Here is a 14,910-nt window from a genome sequence, read left to right as displayed (position 1 = left end):
CGAAGCGAAAGAGCGAAAAGCAGACAGAGTGAGAGAGAGAGTGAGCAAAGAGAGAGCGCGGGAGAGACTGTGGGCAGCCGCCACCGGCAATACAGTGTAAACTTTCAAGTTTTTCAGACGGCGTCCGTCAGTTGAATGTTAAGCTTTGGTGTCAGCCGTACGCAGTGCTCGAGCTCCCGGGCAGAAACAGTTGTGAAATATTCAACGTAAATTGTACCGAGGTGGTCTACCTTCCCAAACAGAAATTCAACGCACATACAAATACATATGTATGTATTACATGAAAAGAGGCAGGCACACACATCTATGCATATACATTCGTGTGTTAGCTAGTTGCTAATTCTAAAGAGTAATTCGTTAATTCCTTGTGTTTTTTATCTGTGTTGAAGTTTATTTTGTCGATTTCAAAACCACGCTAGTTTATATAACAGTTATGTGATTTATACATATTGCTAAATTGTACTGCATAAATAGCTACATACACTATAACTGTACAATCGTCTTATATTATTTCAACTGTTTTTAGTTATTGAAGCGTGTGCAAACCGTGCGGGAAAGTTGAATTGAAAGTGTGCTCGAAAGATTTTATCCAGGGATAATAACAGGGAGCAGCTGGACATATTGTAATTCCAAAGGTATGTACATACATATGTAAGTGGCTATATATGCACATATATATAAATATATATAATTATATATATGTATGTGTGTATTTGCGTGCATACTAAAATGCTAATTGATACGTAACGACCACTTATGTATGAATGTAACTGCACTTTTAGAATCTCGCACATATACATATGTACATAGACAGCCACATATACATGCATACGTATAGATGTATAAAAGCTACCCCTACTCCCTTCATTATCAACGCGAAATACTGTCAGTCTGCTGTTCGGGTCCATTTTATTATGCCCCATATATCTAGCCTTCTTATGGTTTCGCTGCCAGCCAAAACGTGCTTGACAAAATCAAGGCATGTGCCATCACTTACGTTAATACAATACATACATACATACGCACGCATATATACTTAGTGTGACGTATGTATAAAAACAGCGAATCAAATCAAATGGCAATGTGGATAAAATAAAAAAATATTTGTATTATGAATTTCATAGCCTAAAAGTCACGCAGCGTACAACAAATCAAAGTTTAGCTATTTAATTTAATTGCTTTTATTGCTATCGCATTCAAAGATACTTTGTGTGACAATCAATCAAAATTGACGAGCAACGAATGTTTATTATTTGCATGTACGAATACTTTTTTGACTCAGTGCGCTGTCTGCGAACTAGTCCTAGTTCCTTTTTTGCGACGCAGACTAACAAATACATGAAAGACATGTATGTGTGCTTGTGTGTATGTCATAAGACATATACGTATACGTATATCATCTGCAAGTATATATGTAGTTAATATAGTTTTTTTTTCGTTTGTCACTTTATCATTTTAACGGATAATCAATGTGTCCAGAGCAGGCGCGGCTTGTGCCGCAGTGGAAACGTCTTTGACCTTAGCAACGTGTGCTCAAGATCGCGTATAAGTGTGCACACATACATACGAGCACTTCTATATATACAGACATACGTATGTGCGTATAAACGAATATAGTAAAAGTGAGCGGCAATCAACTAGCAGCGTAATCACCAAATCATTCGACCAAACCGAACGACCGACTGACCGTCTGACTGTTGTGCACATTCTAAGGCGGCTCGTCCGTCCGTCTGATTATTGCAATAATCATTACATAATCGGTCATTGCGGCAAGCATACATACTCTGTATACATGCATATATACGTGTATAAATCATTATATTGACACATGGGTGTGCGACCCGCACTCTTACACGTGTAAACAAAGAAAAAAGTCTTCATAAAATTGCGTACTCCTTAACTCCCAGTCCCAAAATAGTTGACCTATGAACGGGGTGTGTTAATTTACTGCCGGGGGTTGGAAAAATAGAATGTTAGGGCGTTAATTGACAAGTTTGTAATTGTAATTGTTGGGTTTTACGCTCTTCGCTTGTTTTGATCTTAACGCGAATCAGTAGGAACATAAATGTACCGTACCTAACTAGCAGATACTCTTTTTCCTAAGACTTTGAAGAAGAATATACATATATATACAAAAAAGTATATATAAATATATCATTCAGGCAGACGGGTTAATGAATTGCTTTTCATATTGTGAGCGTAAAAGCAAACAACAATAAAATAGTATTATCAATGAATTCGATTGCTTCTATCGGTAGCAATATATTTGATATGGATCATAGGTTTTTTTAAAACTGTATTATCTGTCCTTAAAGAATGTCACGTCTGGAGCTTACTAGGCAAACAATTATCTCAGTTCTTGAAAGCTTTATTACGAAACGAGATTTGACATTTTATTGTAGAGATTAGTTAATAGTATTTTTTAAATATTTACATTGCCTAATTGTTTAAATATACTAAATGATTTAATAATGAACACCAGTAAAAGTATTTATATTAAAAAAATTATAAGCAAAGCTATTTATTTTTGTTGACCCAAAAACCCATTTTGGAATGCTTTTACTAATCTGGTGTTCCACATAAAATTAGTTAATCTAGTTTCTTTTGTTTTGTTTCTTAAACTTATAGTATGGAAAATTTGAATGCGTTAAATAACAGAAGCGTCATTCGTTCTGAAAATGTTTATGCCAGAAAAGTGTCACTTATTAATAGATCTGGTTGTATTATTATTCTAATACTTTCCTTAAAACACAAAAAACTAAAAACTTTGCATGCTCCATACAATCGAATCGAATATGGTATGGCGTGCCTGTATGGTATATGGTATATTTAAAACCAATAAAAACTTGTGACGGAATTACTTAGCCAAATTTCTAACTGTTTGTATAAACGCGACAAAAGTAAAGAACAAAAGATCTAAAACAAACTAAAACATGATATGAAGGCGTCAAATAGCAAACACAGATTTTAATATTTTTAATATAAAAGATAAATATTGCTGTAGAATAAATACATTTTATATAGAAGATATATAACTTGATATATATATATATATATATATATATATATATATATATTTTTTTTTTTTTTTTGTAAATGTATTTCTGACTTTCTTTTATGATTTCTTTATAGTCAAGCACTAATTGGAAGTTTCTAAATTAAAATTTAAATTTAAAAGGTGTAAACATATTTTTAGCAGCTCTTTTTCACACTTACTTAAATACAATTATATTTGTGACATAAGAACATTAGTTTGTGGTTTTAACATATGCTTTTATAGCACAAAAACATGATATATGTAAATTACTCTGACCTTAACCACCATTAACCATTAACCATTCTGTTAAGAACTAAAAAACGATTTTAAAGAAAATAAAAAAAGCAAAACGTGAATCTTAAGTTAGAAAACTTAGCTCAGGACTGGCTATGCTTCTCCACTATAGATGAGACCAATGCATAATCTATGAAAGTTCTTTACTGTAGTTATCTACAACGTATCAATTATATTAAAGTCTTCTAACTTATCTGAACTCTTATAGTTTAACAAACACTTTGAATCGAAAGAGAAGCATATAGGAAAACAAATACCTATAAAAACAGTGACATGAATCAGTCCATATTATATAATATTCACAAATATATATATATATATATTTATAAATATACAACTATTAATACATGTGTTCAATGTTAATAAATACCTGAACACATAGGCATGCACATGTTAACTATAGATAGGAGTATAAAGATAATGGGAAAGATAACCAACTTTATTAACACCATCATCAGCTCATTCAAATAATAAAGTTGACAATAATGACAATGTTGAACTTTGATAAATCATATTTTGCCATGAATGGAACCAGTAATTGAGTTGGCACAACTCAAGATAGGCGGAGTTGAGATGAGAGTTAAGTTAATATAGGCAGAGAAGAGCTCTCAATATATACATATATATAGCACAAGTTCTTAACCGGAATCCATTGTCTCTTTCACAGCGACAACTGATTAAGGTCTAACGATGTTTTTGTCGGAATCTCAAGCCGCATTCAGGACGCTACGCAAAGCGGTTCCTCGCGTGAGACTTTACTTCATCAATAAAAATGCCTATTCCACTCAGGTAAGTTCCGGCATTCTCTTCTTAATTCAGCTTACTATAATATCTTCATTCACAGGTTGAATACAAACCCATACGATCGGTGCTGGTGGCCAACCGTGGCGAAATCGCGATTCGTGTGTTCCGAGCCTGCACTGAGTTAGGCATCAAGTCGGTTGCCGTATACTCGGAGCAGGACAAAATGCACATGCATCGTCAGAAGGCCGACGAGTCATATATGGTCGGCAAGGGCCTGGCACCGGTGGAAGCTTACCTCAACATTCCAGAGATTATACGCGTTTGCAAGGAGAACGACATTGATGCAGTGCATCCCGGCTATGGTTTCCTCTCCGAGCGCAGCGACTTTGCACAGGCCGTTATCGATGCTGGACTTCGCTTTATCGGCCCATCCCCCAAGGTGGTGCAAAACATGGGTGATAAGGTGGCTGCGCGTATTGCGGCTATAGAAGCGGGTGTACCCATTGTCCCAGGTACAGATGGCCCAATTACTTCTAAGGAGGAAGCATTGGCGTTTTGCCAAAAGCATGGTCTACCTGTCATTTTCAAGGCAGCTTATGGCGGCGGCGGCCGTGGCATGCGTGTGGTTCGCAAAATGGAAGAAGTTGAAGAGAATTTCGAACGTGCCAGCTCTGAGGCGAAGGCAGCCTTCGGCAATGGTGCAATGTTCATTGAGAAGTTTATTGAGCGACCCCGCCACATTGAAGTCCAACTGTTAGGTGATAAGGCAGGAAATGTTGTACATTTGTATGAACGTGATTGCTCTGTTCAACGTCGCCACCAAAAGGTGGTCGAGATCGCACCTGCACCACGCCTGCCCGCTGAAACTCGCGACAAGATGACTGAAGCAGCAGTCAGACTAGCCAAGCATGTTGGATACGAAAATGCTGGCACGGTGGAGTTCTTATGCGATGAATCTGGCAACTTCTACTTCATCGAAGTGAACGCCAGGTTGCAGGTGGAGCACACAGTGACTGAGGAGATTACCGGCATAGATTTGGTTCAGTCTCAGATACGTATTGCTGAGGGTATGACACTTAAGGAGCTGGGACTCACCCAAGAGAATGTTGTTCCCCGTGGCTTTGCCATTCAGTGTCGTGTCACAACCGAGGATCCCGCCAATGACTTCCAGCCCAACACAGGTCGCCTTGAAGTGTTCCGTTCTGGCGAAGGCATGGGCATTCGTCTAGACAGTGCCTCGACCTATGCCGGAGCTATCATATCGCCCTACTATGACTCGCTCCTTGTCAAAGTGATATCCCACGCCAGTGATCTGCAGAGCTCAGCGTCTAAAATGAACCGCGCGTTGCGTGAGTTCCGCATTCGTGGAGTCAAGACGAATATTCCTTTCCTCCTTAACGTGCTTGAGAACCAGAAGTTCTTGCACGGTGTGCTGGACACCTACTTCATAGATGAGCATCCACAGCTGTTCAAGTTCTCTACCACACAGAATCGTGCTCAGAAACTGCTGAACTATTTGGGCGAGGTGCTGGTCAATGGACCACAGACGCCATTGGCAACAACGCTGAAGCCTTCGGAGGTGAATCCCCATGTACCACAGGTGCCATTGGGTAAGTGGAATTGTTTAAATGGTTTAAGGCATGCGCTTTTCGGATTTGTGGCTATCAAATGGCTGTTGCTTTAATTATTGTTTCAGCTTTAGTCTTGATAACTTTTACCTTTCAGATTTTGTTGTCTATCAAATTGGTTCATAAAAATGGAAGTTTTTCTGTCATTTTCTTTTCTCACTCACTGGAAACTTGAAAAGTCTTGCATAAAACAATTATTAAATTGATAAGAGAATATTACTACATATTCTTTAGACTATTCAATATTTCTACTGTACCTGAGTCCACATTTGAAGTCTTTAAATGGCATGAAATTTAAATGTATAAATCGGAAACCATATAAAAAAGATAGTTTTCAAAATAGTTGCGAGATGGAGTTACGTAAATTTTTATTTTTGAATAGACAAAAGTAGTTTAAGCTTGATATCGAAACTTCTAATTAAAAGTTAAAGTAAAACTCCTCCAAACTAAATCCGAAATTTAAAATAATTTAAAGTAAAAACTCTTTGAAATTCCTTTTAAAAACTTTAACTTTTTCTAGAAGTATTATTCCTTATGTGGAAGGTTAACTGCACCTGTCTCGTTGAATATCTGCGTTCATTAATATGTTTAATTTATGTTTTGCATTTCTTTTTACTTTATTTTTTCTAAACAAAAACCAAACACAAAAACTTTGCTATTGCAACAATTACCATACGCAAATACAATCGTCCCACACACACACACACTTTGCTACCAACACCTTGTTCATAAACGAAATGTTGTCATGATATTATCATTCCAATGAAGATCTGTCCCCGGAAGCCTTAGAACGCGAAAAGAGCGGCGGGGCAAAAGGTACGTTTAACGCTGCACTTCTTAATACCTCATCTGCCCCGATCGAACCTGATCAAACTCATATGTAAATACATAATCCTGTATAAATTTAGATTAAAAAAATTATATGATTATATATATAAAGCATATATAAGCTAGTAGTCTATATATATGGGCCAACGTATTACTTGTTTGATTAACTCAGTCAATGTTGCGAGCTGCTGCTTAGCTTCGATTAACATAACAAAATGCTAACTAGGAAGTACTTAAAAAGTATATTTAAGTGGACTTCATCTACCTAACATAAATAGGGCTTACGCTCAACTTTAAATAGACATATTAGGATTGCTAACATTTCAATTTAGATTGAACAAAGAATATGCTAAAAATATGGTAGACATTTTCATAAAGTTATCTGCTTGCTAAACATCGATATTTATCGATTTCGGTTTAAGCTGAAAAAAAACTTGAAAATGCAGGTCCAATCTGGTTTAGCTTTTAGTGCTATTTAATATTAAATATATTATATATATAAATTATTTAAATATATTATTTTTAATATAAAATATATTATATATATAAATTATTTAAATATATTAAATTTTTTGTAAGTATTGAGTAAAAATTAAAAAAACACATTTGTTTATTAGACAATAATCAACAATAATATCATCAATCTTTCATTGCCATACAGAGCAGCCAACGTTCAGGTACATTTAGGTACACTTTGTATGTAAACACAGTAAACTTAAGCACATTTAAACGGGTTTTATTGGTTTTTCATAAAACACAAACACACACACACAGTTTTTCTTTGGTGGCTTCAATTAAAATTTGTTCGTTTTGTATTCTTGTATTGCTTTATATTTATATTTAAGTGCATGTGTCTATTATATATGATATAATCCTAATTATGAAAACTTCCACGGGTATCTCACAGTCACGGAGCCACCACAGGGTCTGCGTGACATCATTGTGCGTGAAGGTCCCCAAGCGTTTGCCAAGGAGGTGCGTTCCCGAAAGAACCTACTCCTGATGGACACCACTTTCCGCGATGCTCATCAATCTCTGATGGCCACGCGTGTGCGCACTCATGACTTGCTCAAAATATCACCCTATGTGGCGCACAAGTTTAACAATCTGTACTCACTCGAGAACTGGGGTGGAGCCACCTTCGACGTAGCTCTACGGTTTCTACACGAGTGCCCATGGGAGCGCCTGGAGGAGATGCGCAAGCGCATTCCGAACATACCATTCCAAATGCTGTTGCGCGGCGCCAATGCCGTTGGCTACACCAGTTATCCAGACAACGTGGTCTACAAGTTCTGCGAACTGGCGGTAAGTCCTGTCAGCACTCATGTGGCGACTACAACCAATAACATCACTCTAACTCCCATTAGGTGCAAACTGGCATGGATATTTTCCGAGTGTTTGACTCCCTTAACTATTTGCCGAACTTGATCCTCGGCATGGAGGCGGCAGGTAAGGCAGGTGGTGTTGTTGAGGCGGCCATCTCCTACACAGGAGATGTAAGTGATCCCAAGAGAACAAAGTACGACCTGAAGTACTACACAAACTTGGCCGATGAACTTGTCAAGGCGGGAACTCATGTCCTGTGCATCAAGGACATGGCGGGTCTGTTAAAGCCAGAGTCGGCTAGGTATGCATGCCAGTATAACTGAGTTACCCGGCACATATTTCATGAATGTGTACATTGTGTAGGTTGCTCATTACTGCCATCCGCGACAAGCATCCCGACGTGCCAATTCATGTCCACACTCACGACACTTCGGGAGCTGGTGTTGCGTCTATGCTCTCGTGTGCTCAGGCCGGAGCTGATGTTGTAGACGTGGCTGTCGACTCGATGTCGGGAATGACCTCCCAGCCAAGTATGGGAGCGGTAGTTGCATCTCTTCAGGGTACTCCCTTGGACACACAGCTGGACCTAGGAGATGTTTCCGAGTATTCGGCGTACTGGGAGCAAACCCGTACTCTCTACGGACCATTCGAATGCACCACCACGATGAGATCAGGAAATGCTGATGTCTACCTGAACGAAATACCCGGTGGCCAATATACCAATCTGCAATTCCAAGCGTTCTCCCTGGGTCTAGGTGATATGTTTGAGGATGTCAAGAAGGCTTACCGGGAAGCCAATTTCGTGCTGGGCGACATAATTAAGGTCACTCCATCATCCAAGGTTGTTGGTGATTTGGCTCAGTTCATGGTGCAAAACAATCTGAATGGTGCTCAAGTGGTTGAGAAGGCCGAAGAGTTGTCCTTCCCCAAATCGGTGATTGAGTACCTACAGGGCTATATTGGTATTCCATATGGTGGCTTTCCAGAACCATTCCGTACTCGTGTTCTGAAGGACATGCCACGCATTGAAGGCCGACCTGGTGCTGAGATGGCGCCACTGGACTTTGACAAGCTGAAAAGCGAGCTGAGTGAATCTCATGTAAACGTTACCGATCGTGATGTTGTATCGGCAGCGCTCTATCCTCAAGTGACCAATGAATTTTTGCACTATCGCGAGCAATATGGTCCCGTCGATAAGCTCGATACTCGCATATTCCTTTCAGGCCCCAAAGTGGGCGAAGAGTTCGAAGTTACCTTGGAGCGCGGCAAGACTCTGAGCATGAAGGCCTTGGCCATGGCTGCCGATCTCAAACCGAATGGAAAGCGCGAGGTGTTCTTCGAATTGAACGGTCAACTGCGCTCTGTCCACATTCCTGACAAGGAGGCTATGAAGGTACATCAATGACCATGGTTATCTATTAGCACCATCTGATGTACCTTTGTTTAATTTTAGGAAATCCGCATTCATCCCAAGGCTGATAAGACCGTGAAAGGTGAAGTGGGCGCCCCAATGCCCGGCGATGTAATTGACGTGCGTGTGACAATTGGCGACAAAGTGGAGAAGGGTCAGCCCCTTGTTGTCCTGTCGGCCATGAAAATGGAAATGGTTGTCCAGGCGCCACAAAGCGGCGTGGTCAAGAAGGTGGAAGTCAAGAAGGGCATGAAATTAGACGGCGATGACTTAATTTTGATCATCGAATAGATGCAACCACCCAAGGAAAACCGATAATACATATTTTTCTATATGTGAGGAGCGTGCTGCCAGCTAATTTCGATTACTATATTAGGCTTAAGTCATTTTTATTTGTATGTATTTATGTTAGCATGAGTACATCTGTATATACGTATGTATGTATTGGCATTACTTTTTGAAAAAGTTTACAATCTTGTGAGAGTTACAAAATCACGCACAAATCACAATTTTTGTTATACTCCCCCAATCCTAAATGTTATATCTGTAAAGCCTTTGCCAAATTTTGTATCAATGTTATAACATTTAAAAGTGTGAATAAACAAAGAAATTTCCTATGAAAATAAATATAAATCTTTTATAAACTATAAGATATATTTAAGCAATCGGCTCTGCTTTAACTATATCATTTTATTTCTAAGTTGAAGCAATCTTTGGCTTTTGAGTCGTAAATTAGTTGTGATATAAATCTATTACTAAATATGACGTAGCTTAAATTTTTGGCTTTTATATACATTTTTAAAATTAATATTTTTGATCTCAAATTCTCTATTTATTATTTATTTAGTAATCGAATTCGATATAGTTTCAGGTACGTAAGACCACTAGCCGTATGTTTTACGTATTGCAGCGAAAGACATTGTACATGTATTGTGACATGTTTGAGAGCTGATTTTCTAGTATTTTTTGGGCCTATACATATAATCTTCACATCGTAGAAGTCTAACCAAAATACTACCCAACTGCCAAGCTCTAAAACTAAGCCAGCTTCAGCTATCTTAGGTGCAAATGCAGCTCAAGCTGATATAGACGAGCTCATATGTATGCTTACCCAATTTTAATTTGAAACGATATAGACATTTGCAGTTAGACATGCCCCAGTGGGCGCCTTCAAGATAAAGTTATAAACTAGTAAATATAGATACACTCACATACACACATACAAATGTCAGCTAAGCAGACTTGGCATGAAATTAATATACTCTTCATTCTAGAGTATAAAAACCAGATCTACATTAATATTTATATATTTATTATTATGATTAATATTTATATTATTTATTTAATATATATATATATATATATATATATACATCTGCATCTGAAAATACAGAATATTATGTTGTTTCAACATTCGCCTTATATCCTTATATATTCTATTGCAGGCCAGCACAATAATAGAAATTATTATTATCAGATTTGTAAGCATATAGAAATGAATGTTGCAATTCGATGAACCGATTAGGTGTTAGCAATGGCAAACTTGAGAAACTCTCCGCCTGCAATTCGGGCACTGGGAAAGGTGTTTCCCTGGCTGAAATGTAACTTTGTCAGAAAAAAATGGTGTTCCTCCATAGTGAGTATGAAAACCTAGGCTCAATGAATGCGACTTATTTTACCTGTTTCACAGGTGAAGCACAATGCAATACGATCGATCCTGGTTGCCAATAGAGGGGAAATAGCCATTCGAGTGTTCCGAGCCTGCAATGAGCTGGGCATCAAGTCTGTTGCCATTTACTCAGAAATGGACAAAATGCAAATGCATCGTCAGAAGGCGGACGAGGCATATATGGTCGGCAGGGGCCTGGCTCCGGTGGAAGCTTACCTCAATATTCCAGGGATCATAAACATTTGCAAGGAGAACGACATTGATGCAGTGCATCCCGGCTATGGTTTCCTCTCCGAGCGCAGCGACTTTGCCCAGGCCGTTATCGATGCGGGACTCCGCTTTATCGGCCCATCGCCCCAAGTTATGCAAACCATGGGTGATAAGACTGCTGCGCGTATTGCGGCTAAAGAAGCGTGTGTTCCCACAGTCCCCGGCACAGAGGGCCCGGTTACCACTGAGGAGGAAGCTTTGGCGTTTTGCCAAAAGCATGGCCTGCCTGTCATATTCAAGGCAGCACACGGCGGCGGCGGCCGTGGCATGCGTATCGTTCGCAACATGGAAGAAGTTAAAGAGAATTTCGAACGTGCCAGCTCCAAGGCACAGGCAGCCTTTGGCAATGGTGAACTATTCATTGAGAAGTTAATAGAACATCCGCGTCATATAGAAGTTCAAATATTGGGCGACCATGCTGGCAACATAGTGCATCTATTTGAACGCGACTGCTCTATTCAGCTTCGACATCAGAAACTCATTGAAATAGCACCTGCTCCTCAATTACCTGTTGAAATTCGCGACAAGATGACCGAGGCAGCAATCCAGATATCCAAGCATGTTGGATACGAAAATGCTGGCACGGTGGAGTTCTTGTGCGATGAATCTGGCAACTTCTACTTCATCGAAGTGAACGCCAGGTTGCAGGTGGAGCACACAGTGACTGAGGAGATTACCGGCATAGATTTGGTTCGGTCTCAGATACGCATTGCCGAGGGTATGACACTTGAGGAACTGGGACTCTGCCAAGAGAACATTGTTCCGCGTGGCTTTGCCATTCAGTGCCGCGTAACCACTGAAAATCCTGAGCAAGGCTTTCAGCCTGACATGGGACGCATCGAAGTTTTCCGTTCCGGCGAAGGCATGGGCATACGAATAGATGGCGCCTCGACTTATCCTGGAGCTATCATATCGCCCCACTACGACTCGCTCCTTGTCAAAGTGATATCCTATGCTATTGACTTTCAAGTTGCTGCATCCAAAATGAGCCGAGCATTGCGCGAGTTCCGTATTCGTGGAGTCAAGACGAATATTCCCTTTCTCCTTAGTGTTTTGAACAATGAGAGGTTCTTGAATGGTACATTGGATACTCACTTCATAGATGACCATCCGGAGCTCATGAGATCCTCAATCTTTGTTCGAAATCGCGCACAAAAATTTTTAACGTATTTGGGTGAAGTTGTGGTCAATGGATCCCAAACGCCATTGGTTACATATCTATGGCCATCCCAGATCATCCCAAAAGTACCCGAAATACCAACAGGTAGGTGCAACAGGTTTTATGCCAGACCTTAGGATTAGATATTAAATATCCTGCGCTTATATTGAAGTACAAATTATCGACTTAGCTGGTGGTTCCCATCAGTCTATATATCCATCTACATTAATGGCTCAGTTTTGCTTTCTCAATCTTAAAAACGCTATTCCAATCTTATAAAAAAAAATATCGGGGTTTTCACAGTGCCGCATCCACCACCGGGTCTACGTGAAGTCTTTACCTGTGAAGGTCCCCAAGCGTTTGCCAAGGAGGTGCGTTCCCGAAAGAACCTACTCCTGATGGACACCACTTTCCGCGATGCTCACCAATCTCTGATGGCCACGCGTGTGCGCACTCATGACTTGCTCAAAATATCACCCTATGTGGCGCACAAGTTTAACAATCTGTACTCACTCGAGAACTGGGGTGGAGCCACCTTCGACGTAGCTCTACGGTTTCTACACGAGTGCCCATGGGAGCGCCTGGAGGAGATGCGCAAGCGCATTCCGAACATACCATTCCAAATGCTGTTGCGCGGCGCCAATGCCGTTGGCTACACCAGTTATCCAGACAACGTGGTCTACAAGTTCTGCGAACTGGCGGTAAGTCCTGTCAGCACTCATGTGGCGACTACAACCAATAACATCACTCTAACTCCCATTAGGTGCAAACTGGCATGGATATTTTCCGAGTGTTTGACTCCCTTAACTATTTGCCGAACTTGATCCTCGGCATGGAGGCGGCAGGTAAGGCAGGTGGTGTTGTGGAGGCGGCCATCTCCTACACAGGAGATGTAAGTGATCCCAAGAGAACAAAGTACGACCTGAAGTACTACACAAACTTGGCCGATGAACTTGTCAAGGCGGGAACTCATGTCCTCTGCATCAAGGACATGGCGGGTCTGTTAAAGCCAGAGTCGGCTAGGTATGCATGCCAGTATGACTGAGTTACCCGGCACATATTTCATGAATGTGTACATTGTGTAGGTTGCTGATTACTGCCATCCGCGACAAGCATCCCGACGTGCCAATTCATGTCCACACTCACGACACTTCGGGTGCTGGTGTTGCGTCTATGCTCTCGTGTGCTCAGGCCGGAGCTGATGTTGTAGACGTGGCTGTCGACTCGATGTCTGGAATGACCTCCCAGCCAAGTATGGGAGCGGTAGTTGCATCTCTTCAGGGTACTCCCTTGGACACACAGCTGGACCTAGGAGATGTTTCCGAGTATTCGGCGTACTGGGAGCAAACCCGTACTCTCTACGGACCATTCGAATGCACCACCACGATGAGATCAGGAAATGCTGATGTCTACCTGAACGAAATACCCGGTGGCCAATATACCAATCTGCAATTCCAAGCGTTCTCCCTAGGTCTAGGTGATATGTTTGAGGATGTCAAGAAGGCTTACCGGGAAGCCAATTTCGTGCTGGGCGACATAATTAAGGTCACTCCATCATCCAAGGTTGTTGGTGATTTGGCTCGGTTTATGGTTCAGAATAAACTTAGTCGCACTGACATTGTGGAAAAGGCTAAGGAGTTATCGTTTCCCAAATCGCTTATTGAGTACCTACAGGGCTATATTGGTATTCCATATGGTGGCTTTCCAGAACCATTTCGATCTGATGTTCTCAAAGATATGCCTCGCATTGATGAAAGACCAGGTAGTAAGATTGAGCCATTGGATTTTGACAAGTTAAGGAAGGAACTATTTAAAATATTTGGACAAGTTTCGGAAAGAGATGTTATGTCAACTGCTCTTTATCCGGAAGTGACTAAGCAATTTTTGAAAAACCGTCAAAAATATGGTTGTATCGACAAGCTCGACACGCGTATGTTCCTCGTGGGCCCCGAAATGGGCGAAGAGTTCGAAGTAGTGCTAGAACGTGGCAAGGTATTATTCATTAAGACGTTGGCCATAGCCAACGATCTCAGACCAAATGGCACTCGCGAGGCGTTCTTTGAAATGAACGGTGAAATGCGTTCAGTCCACATTGCTGACGTGGACGCTATGAAGGTAAAGACTCATGGCCTTCCATCTGTACCAATTCATTTATTTTAACTAATAATATTTTAAGGTAATGCGAGTGCATCCAAAAGCCAGGAATGATGTAAAAGGTGAAGTGGGTGCCCCAATGCCAGGCAATGTTATTGACATACGTGTCAAAGAGGGCGACAAGGTCGAGAAGGGTCAGCCTCTGATCGTGCTATCGGCAATGAAAATGGAAACGGTCGTTCGATCACCAGATTCTGGTACTGTGAAAAAAATAGAAGTCAAAAAGGGAATGAAATTGAATGGCGATGATCTAATCCTGGTACTTGAATAATCAAATTCAGATTATTGAAATTCAGATGTTAAAAAAATGTATTGCCGTGACTTGCGTTCATTAAGCAGCACAAACGGTTAGTTATAGGTATTATAAACAATATACAATATTAAACAGTA

At 40.4% G+C, this 14,910-nt stretch overlaps 2 protein-coding genes across 6 annotated transcripts; both read left to right on the top strand.

Moving 5' to 3' along the window:
• The first annotated feature begins 130 nt into the window (after positions 1-130).
• Positions 131-9,895, top strand: LOC111600020 (pyruvate carboxylase, mitochondrial-like). 4 transcript variants are annotated; one of them, XM_030225357.1, is made up of 9 exons: positions 131-221; positions 527-635; positions 3,999-4,120; positions 4,176-5,685; positions 6,472-6,519; positions 7,439-7,836; positions 7,899-8,158; positions 8,221-9,250; positions 9,311-9,895. In XM_030225357.1, exons 3-9 carry the CDS (start codon positions 4,022-4,024, stop codon positions 9,557-9,559), a joined length of 3,594 nt encoding a protein of 1,197 aa, XP_030081217.1. In that variant the 5' UTR covers positions 131-221; positions 527-635; positions 3,999-4,021; the 3' UTR covers positions 9,560-9,895. The 4 variants fall into 4 exon arrangements, with proteins under 4 accessions (XP_030081217.1, XP_030081215.1, XP_030081216.1 ...); XM_030225355.1 differs by having other exon boundaries at positions 131-269; XM_030225356.1 differs by lacking the exon at positions 527-635 and having other exon boundaries at positions 131-269.
• Positions 7,350-14,855, top strand: LOC111600143 (pyruvate carboxylase, mitochondrial-like). Of its 2 annotated transcripts, XM_030225359.1 has the most exons (7): positions 10,056-10,139; positions 10,714-10,904; positions 10,959-12,471; positions 12,670-13,067; positions 13,130-13,389; positions 13,452-14,481; positions 14,543-14,855. In XM_030225359.1, the coding sequence occupies exons 2-7, from the start codon at positions 10,803-10,805 to the stop codon at positions 14,789-14,791; spliced, it is 3,552 nt and encodes a 1,183-aa protein (XP_030081219.1). In that variant the 5' UTR covers positions 10,056-10,139; positions 10,714-10,802; the 3' UTR covers positions 14,792-14,855. The 2 variants fall into 2 exon arrangements, with proteins under 2 accessions (XP_030081221.1, XP_030081219.1); XM_030225361.1 differs by lacking the exons at positions 10,056-10,139; positions 10,714-10,904; positions 10,959-12,471 and adding an exon at positions 7,350-7,483 and having other exon boundaries at positions 12,715-13,067; positions 14,543-14,806.
• The last annotated feature ends 55 nt before the right edge of the window (positions 14,856-14,910 follow it).

Source organism: Drosophila hydei, unplaced genomic scaffold (genome assembly GCF_003285905.1).
Source record: "Drosophila hydei strain 15085-1641.00,03,60 unplaced genomic scaffold, DhydRS2 tig00008130-arrow-arrow-pilon, whole genome shotgun sequence".
Lineage (NCBI taxonomy): Eukaryota > Metazoa > Arthropoda > Insecta > Diptera > Drosophilidae > Drosophila > Drosophila hydei.
The sequence above is the reverse complement of the archived record's forward strand: the minus strand, read 5'-3'. Positions and strand labels throughout refer to the sequence as shown.

What these genes read in the sequence shown, in the direction of transcription:
- LOC111600143 (XM_030225359.1), top strand. Translation starts at nt 10,803, where the DNA reads ATGGCAAACTTGAGAAACTCTCCGCCTGCAATTCGGGCACTGGGAAAG. An exon ending in ACAAGTTCTGCGAACTGGCG is followed by an intron (nt 13,068 to 13,129) that starts GTAAGTCCTGTC and finishes AACTCCCATTAG; the next exon opens with GTGCAAACTGGCATGGATAT. An exon ending in TTAAAGCCAGAGTCGGCTAG is followed by an intron (nt 13,390 to 13,451) that starts GTATGCATGCCA and finishes TACATTGTGTAG; the next exon opens with GTTGCTGATTACTGCCATCC.
- LOC111600020 (XM_030225357.1), top strand. Translation starts at nt 4,022, where the DNA reads ATGTTTTTGTCGGAATCTCAAGCCGCATTCAGGACGCTACGCAAAGCG. An exon ending in AAAATGCCTATTCCACTCAG is followed by an intron (nt 4,121 to 4,175) that starts GTAAGTTCCGGC and finishes CTTCATTCACAG; the next exon opens with GTTGAATACAAACCCATACG. An exon ending in TGTACCACAGGTGCCATTGG is followed by an intron (nt 5,686 to 6,471) that starts GTAAGTGGAATT and finishes ATTCCAATGAAG; the next exon opens with ATCTGTCCCCGGAAGCCTTA.